This window comes from Pyrgilauda ruficollis, unplaced genomic scaffold (assembly GCF_017590135.1).
Source record: "Pyrgilauda ruficollis isolate IOZ18807 unplaced genomic scaffold, ASM1759013v1 scaffold123, whole genome shotgun sequence".
Taxonomy (NCBI): Eukaryota; Metazoa; Chordata; class Aves; order Passeriformes; family Passeridae; genus Pyrgilauda; species Pyrgilauda ruficollis.
The window spans coordinates 694168-706681 of record NW_024510655.1 but is presented as its reverse complement, the minus strand read 5'-3'; the positions used below and the strand labels follow the sequence as shown (position 1 = coordinate 706681).

At 41.6% G+C, this 12514-nt stretch overlaps 1 protein-coding gene across 3 annotated transcripts in view; it reads left to right on the top strand.

Annotated features, from left to right (window-relative positions):
* Window positions 1-12514, top strand: part of NCOA6 (nuclear receptor coactivator 6) — a 39564-nt gene that overhangs the window by 7428 nt on the left and 19622 nt on the right. For 2 of the 3 annotated variants that reach the window (XM_041490427.1, XM_041490428.1), the window contains 7 exons: window positions 15-288; window positions 3159-3314; window positions 3867-3989; window positions 5408-5536; window positions 6354-7169; window positions 9840-9986; window positions 10931-12050. In XM_041490427.1, coding sequence (XP_041346361.1) covers window positions 54-288; window positions 3159-3314; window positions 3867-3989; window positions 5408-5536; window positions 6354-7169; window positions 9840-9986; window positions 10931-12050 — 2726 coding nt within the window. In that variant the 5' untranslated portion in view covers window positions 15-53. The remainder of the gene's footprint in view (window positions 1-14; window positions 289-3158; window positions 3315-3866; window positions 3990-5407; window positions 5537-6353; window positions 7170-9839; window positions 9987-10930; window positions 12051-12514) is intronic. The other variant, XM_041490429.1, reaches the window with a different exon arrangement.

Here is a 12514-nt window from a genome sequence, read left to right as displayed (position 1 = left end):
TTTTCCTTTCCAAGCATCACCTTGACGTCTGATAGGCTCCCATTTTGGAAACAATGGTTTTGGATGATCTACCTAACTTAAAAGATACATATGCCTCCTTGTACTCCTCAGCTATGGAAGACTTAGAGGTGGATTTTGATTCAGGACTGGAGGAAGATGAACTGAAACAGGAGGCTGCTTCTGGGGATTCCACAATCTTTGTAGCTTTTAAAGGAAATATAAGTGACAGAGACTTTGAGCAGAAGCTGGATACCATACTGGAGAATGTGCCTAGCCTTTTACACATGGGTAATGTACCTTCTTGTCACTCTCCAGCTGTCCTTAAAATGCTTATTTAGGAAGTCAGGGTACTTGCATAAAAAACAGATTATACTGCGTTTGAGCAACTTAGTTTGTAATGGTAATTTGTTGGGGTTATTCTTAGTGAATTTGCAAGCTGTTCATCTCAGAAATGCAGATTACAAGTGTCTGCAGTTGTTTTCTTGTTTAAAACTGATTTATTTAGCAAGTTCATTAATTTCTGTTTCCACATTTTGCCTGGTTTTATTCTCCTCCATGTCCCTCTATTACACATGGCTGTGTTATAAAAAAGTGAAACCAGGCTTGTTCACACAGGAGATGTTTTACTGCCCAAACTGTCCAATTTAAACTATTGCAGTTCATCTGAGAATGGGTTCACTTTCCAGTACCTGTGACATTACTGCCCTTTTCTGACCTACCCTACCTGACTGGTTGATTGATTGATTGATTTGTGTTGGGGAATGGGTGGTGCCCTGATATACCCCTGAATGCTCATCCAGCTCTGGGAACAGCTCCATGGCAAGTCAGTGATAACAACCTTTTTGAGACATCTTTTACCAGCATGTTTAGATCTGGAAAAAGACATTTGTCTGCTGTCTGAGCACGTTGCAAAAGGTCCTATGCTGATTACTGATGGCTGCTCAGTTAGGTAGCCTTGATTGTTTTCTTCAACAGTGTCAAACACCTTTCCAGGAAAATAGCACATTACTTCTCAATAACCAAACTGAATTTCTTTGTCACTTTATTCCTTCTTTCAATTTTGTCCGTCTAGTCAGCTGGCATCAGTTTGTTGGGTTCTTGCTGTTGCTCAGAGAGATAAAAAAACTGGGATAAGACAAAAATAGTATAAAGAAATACCAGTTTTGATCTGTGTCTTACAAACAGTTGAAAGGAGATGAAAACTAACAGACCATTACTGGTGTAAAGGGATGTGTATAATACCACAGATCAGTTGTGTAATTTTTGATAGGAAATAAATTCAGTCTATAACTGCACGTGGTCATCTTTGTTATATAGAAGCATCTGCATGCTGAGTCTGTCATAAATATTAATGCCAGGATTAATAAACATGATTCAGACCTCAGCTGAGAAAGCAAATTTTTAAAATCAATGTCAAGTTAATTTGAAAATTATCCATGTTCAAAGTTATTTAAACTGATTCAGAGCAAAACAAAATATCCTGAATGCAGAATTAGTAAATAATATGGGGTTATCTTGGCAGATGCGGTGCTTGAAAAATGAGAAACTTGGGTACAAATACATAGAAATACTGAAACCGATGATACAATTTTTCTATGTAAAATATTGGAACATTAATAACAGAAAATATGGGATTGTTCAAACCTCCACAAAAGGGGATTTTAAAACTCCTCCTGCCATGTTTCCAGCCAAAACCAGGTTTATAGGTGGAATGAGGATGACTTTAATAATTCCATTACTGTAGCAGCAAAAGGGGCTTAGTGAATTAGTGGTGAACAAGGGCTTCCTGAATAGGACTGAGTGTTGGCATTCTTAACTAACATGTTTTTCAGACCTGAAAAGTTAGCACATGTTTAGTAAATCTGAGGTTACAGTGGAGGAGCTGGCTGATGAAAATTTGGGTCAATGCTTTCTGTTTTGAGAGGAACTTTCTTTATAGAAAGGTAGAATCTGGAAACTTATTTGGAGTATTTTTTTAAGTGATCCTTAACTCCATTTTGTAGCAATCATTTAGGTAGATATCACTTTGGATAATGTATCCAACACAACTGCCCAACCTTTCTGCAGTTACTTTGAAAACCACTGATCTATGTAGAAACGCTCATTTGTAGAACAGGTGTTCAGAAAACCTGCATGTGAATATTTTGCATGACTTTGAGATGCTTTTTGGCAGCGGATTTGAAATGCTTACCCAGAAAACTAAATAATAAGGTAGAAATCAATGAAATATTGCTAGGAGTCTGTTGGCACTGATCTTGTAAAAAAAAAAAAAAAAAGAAAAAGGTTTCACAAGCATTTTTAGAGCAAATATTTAATATATTCAAGCATTTAATTCCTGTAGTCAGTTTTTTCCCACATTCATCTGGCTCACAAATTAATGTGCTATATCACAGGGCTGGAGCCCCTCTGCTCTGCAGCCAGGCTAAGAGAGCTGGGGGTGTTCACCTGGAGAAGAGGAGGCTCCAAGGTCTCCTTGGAGCCCCTTCCAGTGCCTAAAGGGACTGCAGGAAAGCTGGAGAGGGACTTGGGACAAGGGGTGGAATGCCAGGACGAGGGGGAATGGCCTTAAGATGAAGGAGTCTAGATTTTAGATGGGATATTAGGATGAAACTGTTCCCTGTGAGGGTGTGCAGGCCCTGGCACAGGCTGCCCAGAACAGCTGTGGCTGCCACAGATCCCTGGGGAGTATCCAAAGCCAGGCTGGAAGGGCTTGGAGCACCCTGGGACAATGGAAGGTGTCCCTGCCCATGGCAGCGGGTGGGATGAGATGGACTTCAAGGTCCCTTCCAACCCAAACCTAATACCTATAATTTTATGAAATCTGTTTTATTAGATATTTTCTTAATCTTTCCAAAGTAGTTTATCCACAGAATATTTCAATTATTAAGTAGTACTATCAAGTGATTGTGTTGTCTATTGCATTGGTTGTCATTTGAGTAGTTTTTTTGCTGCTAATTTTTTGGAAAATCCCTGGTGTGGTTTGGCAGCATTGGTTGCTATACACCTGTCTGGGAAAAAATCTCCTGTAGCTGAGACTAAGCACTGGCAATTTTCAAAGCCAAAGGGGGTTTCATTTTTTTCAACCTTTTAACCAAGTTGTTTCATCAGATGTGCTTGAAAACTGCCTTTGCACTGACTTTGATTGTTTTTCTTTTAAGAGTCCAACAAGTTAAAAGTGCAGAAGATAGAGCCTTGGAACAGCGTTCGTGTCACCTTCAACATCCCCCGGGAAGCTGCCGAGCGGCTGCGAATCCTGGCTCAGAACAACAACCAGCAGCTCCGAGACCTGGGCATTCTGTCAGTTCAGATTGAAGGTATTTCACACCAAATCTGCTTCCAAAGCTCTGACTCAAAAGCAGTTTTGTGTACTTGGTGCTGCAAAACTTGTAAGTTACTCCTTTGGCTTTAGTGAAAAAGATAGCTCAGGACTTATATTCTTTCAAGAATAACATTTACTGTTAATAACAATGAAAGCTGGAAATGTTCGGGCACCAGGAACCCTCCTGAAAAATGTTTTCTGTGTGTTGACTAGGAAAGGGTTGGCTGATCGTCTTTCCCTTTTGTTTCATATGAGGCTTTCTTTAAGACAAGTTTTCAGTGCCTTTCACAGTTACCATATCCATTCTGGACAGTTGTCCAGGAGCACCCTCAGAATGAAATCAAGGGCAGGTAATGCTTGTCATGACATTTGTTCTTCTTAAAACTGAAAGCCAGAAGAGTGCTGTGATGTGTAAGTGTCCTACTGAAGTGCGCACTGGAGGTAAAGCCTCTTCTTCCTTCCCCGGCATCTCTTGAATGTCCTTTTGCAAAAGTCTGTGTTCTGATTTTCTGTCTCTCCTGTTCACCCAACCTGTGCCTTGCTTTAGGGGAAGGTGCTATCAACTTGGCTTTAGCCCAGAGCAGGAGCCAGGATGTGCGGATCAACGGGCCCCTGGGAGCGAGCACCGCCATGCGCATGGACACGGGATTCCCCATGCAGGGGGGGCAAGGTAAATCCCCTCAGGGCTGCTCCTGGTGCTTCAGACACTCAAAATTTACTGCTGGACTAATGAAACTCCACTGGTTACAGCAGCTCTTGTTTGCAGAATTCTAATTGCCATTTAAATTAATGTCTGGTCTTGTTCTGTGTTGTCAAACCATGTCCTGTGTCAGGTAAATGGATTGTTGGGTGCATTGTGTCCCACAAACATTGGAGTGATTTTGGCAGGGCCCATTGGTTTGTTTTCAGGTATTTTGAGGGTGTGGTGGTTTGGGGTTTTGTTGGTTTGTTGGGTGTTGGTTTGTTTGGGGTTTTTACATTCAGTCTTTTGAAGCAGATGAGTTGAGTGTAGTGAACTCACTTTGAAATATGCACAAATTTTCACAGTATTCTGCTTGGTTCCCTTTATGGAAATGTGCATAAGTCTTGATTCAGTATGCAATAAACTGACTTTGATTAATTCCACTGGAATTATAGGAAGGACAGGACACTGTCATTGTTACTGTCTTCTTATTTTCTGATGAACTTTTGAGATCTGATCATAAAGAAGGGATTTTTATGGAAATGTGTAGTTTTTAAACTATATTTTAGAGTATTGTATACTCATAAGGAATTTTAACTGCAAAACTCAGATTTGACAAAGAGTTTTTACAGAGAAAGCTACTATCTAATTTATTAAAATAGCTGAATCATAAGGCAGAATAAATAACTAATATTTTAGTAAATGGAATTTAAAGCAATTAAACCAGGAGCATTTTTGGTCAGTTTATCTAAGATGCATTTGTGGCCATTGAGCAGAAGGAATGGAAAGAACATTTCAGCTTTGTAGAAACGTAATTAAACAGCAGTGACGTTTTTGTCCTTAACAAAGACTACAGCATTTTTAAGAAGGGCTCTACTCTCCAGGGTACTGATCAGTGCCTTCATTTCCTGTCTGCAGGTCAGCAACACAACAGTAATAGAACCAACAGGGCAATATAGCAGTCATTTAGAAAATTACAGCCTGTGGAAGTGAAACATTGAATTTTTTTTTCCTCTTGCGACACCTCAGTTACTTTTTAGTTTCAGATTTTGCAAAAACCTGAGTTACTTTTATGGCTTTGGTACAATCTTATCACTTGGTGCTTTGAGTGGTAGGTCAGGCTCACATTAATTCATGAGTCAGTAGTGCTTCCATTTATACTCTTTTTTAAAATTTGGTGTTAAAGAAAGACCTACAGCATGACCTGAACTTATTTGTTTGATACCAGGGAATCTGAGATTTCAGACAGAGAGGTGTATCCTCAGGTTATTTTGGACAAACAATTCTTGAAGTCTAAAGAAGTGTTTTACTGACAAATATATTTTTTTTTCTTGCTAAAAGAAAAAATCTAAAATTCTTCTCTATGTAACTGTAAGACTTGATGATTTCTATTTTTATTTTTTAAGGTTTAATAAGAATGAGCAATGCTGCAGCTGTCATGATGTCCCAGGGTGGAAATGTGCCCTCCTCTATGGTGGCAAGTGGTGCTAGTGCTGAGCTGCAGCCACGAACACCTCGGCCTTCCTCACAGCCAGGTGGTAAATTTTAGCCATAATACTGATCTGAAAAAGTTCTTAAACTTTGATTCTTCAGCACATAGTCTTGAGTGTGTATTCATGAGAGTATCCAGAATTGTTCTGGAGCATTTTCCATGCCTTTCTGGGAGCTACTCTTTCTGTGCAAACCTTCCTTCCCCCTTCATCTGTTAAATTTTTTCAAATAATTTGGGTGCCTAAGAAGTCACCAGCTTGCTTGGTGTTCTGTTCAAATATGTTGAGCAACGGCAATTGTATTTTTGCACTTGAACTGTCACGACTGAGCTTTATGTTTAGCTGAAGGTAAGAGAAGGATTAGTTCAGTGAGGCAGGAATGTTTCTGGTGCTCTTTTTTCCCTTCTTTTCAGGAAGGGTAGATAGACTGGTAAGTTAAGGGTTGGGGGTTTGGTGGGTGTGAATGTTTGGGAGTTACTCTTCACAGGTTCCCTAGGGCAGTAGTCATGGCACCAAGACTGACAGAGTTCAAGGAGTGTCTGAATGATGCTCTTTGTCCTGTGGGTTAATTTTAGGTGATCCTGCCAGGAGCAGGGATTTACACTCAATGGTCCTTCCAGCTGAGATACTCTGATTCTGCAGTTCTGAGTGTGTAGAAGGTTCACATCAGTCTGTAGAATTGTGGGGCTGTTGTGCTTTATTTTAGAGGATATAATTTTATAAGACCTGGCTTCTCTGGAGTATGAATTTTTTATGCAGAGTTAAGAAAATGCAAGCAAGCAATTTAGCCTTTGTTGTTTTGGGATGGGTTTTGTCTGTGGTAGGGTTTTTTAAAAATTATTTTTGTCTGCTATTTTATTAGATGCAATGGACCCACTCTTATCTGGGCTAAATATGCAGCAACAAAATCATCCATCTGGATCTTTAGCTCCTCAGCTCCATTCAATGCAGTCAGTTCCTGTAAACAGGCAGATGAACTCAGCCAGCTTTCAGCAGCTACAACAGCAGCAGCAGTTGCAGAATCGGCCTCCCCAGCCACATCAGCAGCAACAGCAGGGTATTCGACCTTCATTCACTTCACCAGCACAGGTTCCAGTTCCCCCTGGCTGGAACCATCTTCCTTCTGGAGCACTTCAGCCTCCTCCTACCCAGGGAGCACTGGGTACATTGACAGTAAACCAGGGCTGGAAAAAGGCCCCATTGCCTGGACAAATGCAGCAGCAGCTTCAAGCAAGACCATCTCTAGCAACAGTACAAACTCCTACTCATCCTCCACCTCCATATCCTTTTGGAAGCCAGCAAGCTTCTCAGGCTCACTCAAACTTTCCCCAGATGAGCAATCCCGGCCAGTTTACTGCTCCTCAAATGAAAAGCCTTCAGGGAGGGCCCTCTCGGGTTCCTACACCACTACAACAACCCCATCTGACCAATAAGTCTCCTGCTTCTTCTCCCTCCTCCTTCCAGCAGGGCTCTCCTGCCTCATCTCCCACCGTTAACCAGACACAGCAGCAGCTGGGACCAAGGCCTCCCCAGAGTAGCACTCTTCCCCAGGGATTCCAGCAGCCTGTCAGTTCTCCTAGTCGTAATCCTATGGTGCAACAGGGGAATGTACCCCCCAACTTCATGGTGATGCAGCAGCAAAACCAAGGTCCACAAGGTTTACACCCTGGTTTAGGAGGTAAGAAGTGCTGAGACCTTCTTTTATTTTAAAAGGAAAAGAAACATAAATTGTCTAGAACTAATATTGCTGTTAGTTCTGAAAAGATCCTTTATGAGACAGAATCAACAAATAGGTGGAGTATGAGGTGGGTATTGGTGAGTGAGCATCCACATCACTCTGTCTCTGTCCTGCAGTGTCACAGAGATGCCCAAAGGGTCAGGGAGGAGTTGCTGTGTGCATTGCACTTATTGCTGCCAGTCATCCTGTTGACAGCTCTTCTGTTGCCTTTAAGCAAGCTTAGGATGTTCAGAGATGGTATGGGGATTTTGTTTAGGTTTGGGGTTGTTCTTTTTTTGGGGGGAAAGGGGAGGATTTTTTGCAAGAGTGTAATGAAGCATTTTTTTTCTCTCTTCACCTTCCTCTGTCATTATTTACATTTTCTATTACAGAAGTGAGGCACTGTTTTGCGTCTTCCTTTCTAAGCTGTGGATGTTTCTTCTTCACGCTGTCTTTGTCACCAGTTTCTTCCTATATGAAGAGGAAAAAGCTATTGTTGCCATGCTGTTGTACTCCCTGTCCTAAAATTAAGATGTTAAGGGATGTTTTAATTTCTCATTTGGCTGTGTTGTCTTTAGTTTTCTCTTTGGACCAATGCACTCACTTCTTTTCCTTACTACTCCTAGAGTTCTTCTGTAACAATGAAGGCATTTCTTTTGTCAGTCCCAGGATCTCTTTTGTGTCCTTGGTGGTTTTTTTCCCCTTGAGCCCTTTGTATTTCCATGCAGATTTTCCGTGCTTCTCTTTGCTCACCCATTTGTTCATCTTCCTCTTGGATGACTGTTCTCAGGTCCCATACACCAGTTCTTGCTTAAGCCTTTGAAATAATTTCTTTATGTACTTATGGTCCATATTCTTTGTCCACCTACACACACATAAGTACATTCTAGTATCTTTCATTCTCATGTTGTACATCCAAAATCTGTCCAAACACTGAAAGGAATTCCTGTTTCTTGGTCTACTGATCTGGACAAGCTTCTTGCTTTCACTGTTTGTACTATGGGTCTTGTTTGAATTCAAATGAATTTTCTGTGTTTCAAGGTTCTCTTGGGATCTACGCTTGATGTATCTTATTTTGTCTCCATCTGGAAGCAGTTATTCGTTATTTATTATAGTCACATTTCCCTACAGTCTTGCCTCACCAGCCATATGTCCCCATCAGAAATCTTAGCCATGACCTTTAGCCAGTATAATCTCCATGTTCTACTTCCTAACTAAACCTACTACAAACAAACCTCAATTTATTTGAGTTTAAAGTCACACCAGAAATAAACTATCGAAATATGTTTTTTGGTCTTATTTTAGACCTTATTGCTAAATCAACATTCCTGCTGTGAGTTGTATCCTCAGGTAATTTTAAAAGACAGAATTCCTTGGTTTCAGCAAAGCTGTGTTGATCCCACTGCTGAGATTTTTGCCTGACTTCTGTGCATGCTCATTCTTTGCTGCAATTTATATGGTTAATTTGTCATTATAGGTCCTTCCATTTTTAAACTACCTTGCATTTAAAAGTTTGGTGTAAATGAATGCATTCAAATGCTTTGCATTTCACACAGCCAATTTAGCAAATTGGAACTTATATCACATTTGGAATAGGCCAAGCTAACACTTTATTTTTTTCTCAGTTCAAGCATTCCTAGGTGAAAAACATCCCTAAAAGTTTAGCAGAACCAAAGCTGGAGTCCAGTGCTATGGTGTTCAAATAGGTCTGTTTCTGTATTTGCAGATATATTTGGTGTTTGGCCTATAGACTTGATTACCTTGAAATATTAATTACAACCAGATAATTAGCACAAGCAGTAAAATTAGATGTCCAAGAAAGCTGTAACTGCAGAAGGAGTTGAAGTCACATTCTGGCACTGGGTCAGGAAAATAAAGGGGGGGTGGGCAAGGTTGCTTCGAAGTCTGAGGCATTGTGTAGGCAGTGAGTTAAAAAGTGGCTTCTCTTAAATCCATCCATGCTGCTGCTCACGCTGGCAGGCAGAGGGGAGGTTTTTCTCTGTGTCCCAGGGCAGCAGTGATGTTGGGATGTGCCAGAGTGTGGGTGTTGTGCCACCTAAGTGCCTCAAAGAATTCCTTGCTCTTGCAGCAGGAATAGCAGAGTTATTTGAATGAGCAGCAGGTCTGGAGGTACTGAACTGTGAGGTTCCTCAGCCCACTCTGGGGTGAAAAGACCCTTTGAGTGTGTGCACAAAACAGCACTGATCAGGAGGTGTGTCAAAGTTGTTGAGAGGAGAACATCACTAACAAGAATACCAGTTATTTCTGTTTGTGTACATTGAATAAGTTAAGGGAATGCTAAAAGATGCAGTAGAGCAGAAAGCAACAAACCATGTTATTTCAATTTCTATCTTCTATAAGGTCAAACGTGGACTTTTCACCTTCTCTGGGTAATAAGTTTTGTACTTAAATTATAGTTTGAAATTAGTCATAGTAATTTGTTACACAGAATTGTTGTACAGGTAAGAACTATAAATCTCTTCGGTGGATTTTGTATATTGGCAAAAAACAATTTCTGCCTAAACCTTTCATATGACAGCACAGACTCAAAGGTATTCTCCAATTATAGATTTTGTCTATTTTTTCCTTTCCATTTTCCATACTAACTAACCGGAACATTCTCGTGTTCAGGAATGCCCAAGCGGCTCCCCCCGGGCTTCCCTGCAGGCCAGGCTAACCAGAACTTCCTGCAAGGCCAGGTGCCCTCCACAGCTCCAGGAACGCCAGGGAACAGCGGAGCGGCGCAGCTGCCAGCCGGCCAGAACGTGCAGCACACAGGTCTGACTGCAGGGGGGACTTCCTCAGCTTTTGCCATTTTCCATTTGCAGCACGTGATGCCTTTCCCTGTGTCACACGGCTCCCAAACCATTAAACTCCTGCCATTAGCAGGGAGCTGCTGGCTGGGCAGCAGCACTCTGGGTGTAGTGCTGGATAGGGAAAAGAAAGGCATAAGGCTGCTCATGTTTCTCAAAATCCAACTATTATTGATGAGGACTGGGAGTCTGGGCTTCAGAAGCAGCTGTTGAGAAATTGAATGGAAGGTAGCACTGAAATTTGGAGGCAAGGGGTGATAAAGATACAACACAAAAGGAGCTTATTGCCCAGGAAAAAAAAAGAGTAATTATCTTAGAAGCAGAATAGCAAAATAATCTTGTTCTGCTTTGAAAATATTATTTATTACTTCATTTGAAAATTTATCACGTCTTCTTAAAGTGTGAAAATGAAGTCTATAATTCACAAATGTCTTCCCCCATTTCACAACTCAATTATTAGTCTTTTGGCTGGATTATGGATACCCTGATGATGCAATTTCATCAGTACTCTGTGTGCATTTGTTCTTTAACCCATTATAAAGTATCTTCAGGATTTGAAGCTCATTTTGGTTAGGAATTACTCTGCTGAGTTAGGTGACATTAGGGAAGATTTTCAAACTTAGGTGCAGCTAACAACTGAAATTAAGTTTCTGTTCTGTCTTCTGCAGTGGGATACAGGGGAAGTATCAGTCCAAGTGTTTATTTTGAGATGTATGATGTTCTGTTTTGACAGCTGACATGTATCTATAGCATCAAACTTTGCATCCCAGGACTGCAAATATGTGAGATATACCAGTTTATTGGAAAAGGGAGGAAAGCAATTTTGGAGTACTCAACATTTAAAGGTGTCAAAACTCTTGCACCACTCCAATTAGTTTCTTACTGGTATTTTCTTTTTATTATCTTAAGGTGGCCAAGGATCTGGACCTCCTCAAACTCAGATGCAACCAACACATGGCCCACCAAATATGATGCAGACCAATCTAATGGGACTTCATGGAAATATGAACAACCAGCAGGCTGGTGCTAGTGGGGTGCCACAAGTTAACATGGGCAACATGCAGGGACAGCCTCAGCAAGGACCACAGTCCCAGCTTATGGGGATGCATCAGCAAATCGTGTCCTCTCAAGGACAGATGGTGAACATTCAGGCTCAGGGATCGCTGAACCCTCAAAACCAGATAATACTTTCTCGAACTCAGCTCATGTCACAAGGCCAAATGATGGTGACACCCCAAAACCAAAATCTTGGTCCCTCTCCCCAGAGGATGACCCCACCCAAACAGATGATTCCCCAGCAGGGACAGCAGATGATGTCCACACATAATCAGATGATGGGACCTCAGGGCCAGGTCTTGCTACAGCAAAACTCAATGATGGAGCAGATGATGAGCACTCAGATGCAAGGAAATAAACAGCCTTTTAATTCTCAAAACCAGTCCAATGTTATGACGGGGCCAGCTCAACTGATGAGAGGACCAACCCCAAACATGCAAGGAAACATGGTGCAGTTCACTGGGCAGATGATGGCACAGCAGGGCCCCGTGAATGGGAATCCTTCTCAGGTGATGGGAATTCAAGGGCAAGTTTTAAGACCCACAGGACCGGGTCCTCACATCTCTCAACAACTTGGGGATACTGCGACTACAACAAACAGCGATGGGAACTTGACACAGATGTTACCTGAGGTTCCTGTGCAGCAGCCAAACATGGTGCCTTCTCATATGCAAGGAATGCAAGGAAACAGCAATGCTTCAGGCAGTCATTTCTCTGGCCATGGGCTGCCTTTCAATACAGGGTTTAGTGGAACTCCCAATGGGAATCAGGTTTCCTGTGGGCAGAACCCTGTGTTTCCTGTCAATAAAGATGTGACGCTCACAAGTCCGCTCTTGGTTAACCTCCTCCAGAGCGATATCTCAGCAGGGCACTTTGGTGTGAACAACAAACAGAATAACCAGAATGCCAACAAGCCAAAGAAGAAGAAGCCTCCAAGGAAGAAGAAAAATAATCAACAGCTAGAACAAACAACGTAGGTTTAATATTACAGTGTTTTTTATAAGGGGCATGAAGAAACTCCCACAGGCATCTTGTCAATATTTTATCAGCAAGTAATGGGTGAGAAAGGACTTGTATTTTATTCATATTGTAGCAGTTTCTCTCAAGAGTCGGTCATTGGAATGTTCAAGATTAAAAATAACGTGCAAATATCCAAACTCAGTTATAAACCCAATTCTACCAGCACTGTTCCTTACCTTTACTGGGTGAAGGAAGTCTAGCATGTGGCCCATGGTGCCACAGTCCTTGGAAGAGGAGGCTGCCTTTTTTAAGCAGTCTGACAGCCACGATCACAGGGTGGGAAGTATGTTCAGAAGAGCTAGAAGCCTCTATAAAACATGTGCAGGACAGATTTTGGGGGGTTGTTTCCTGAATCATGTGCATATCCTGACACATTTCTGCCTGGAATTGAGCTGGACTTCTCTCTTAGTTGAAGCT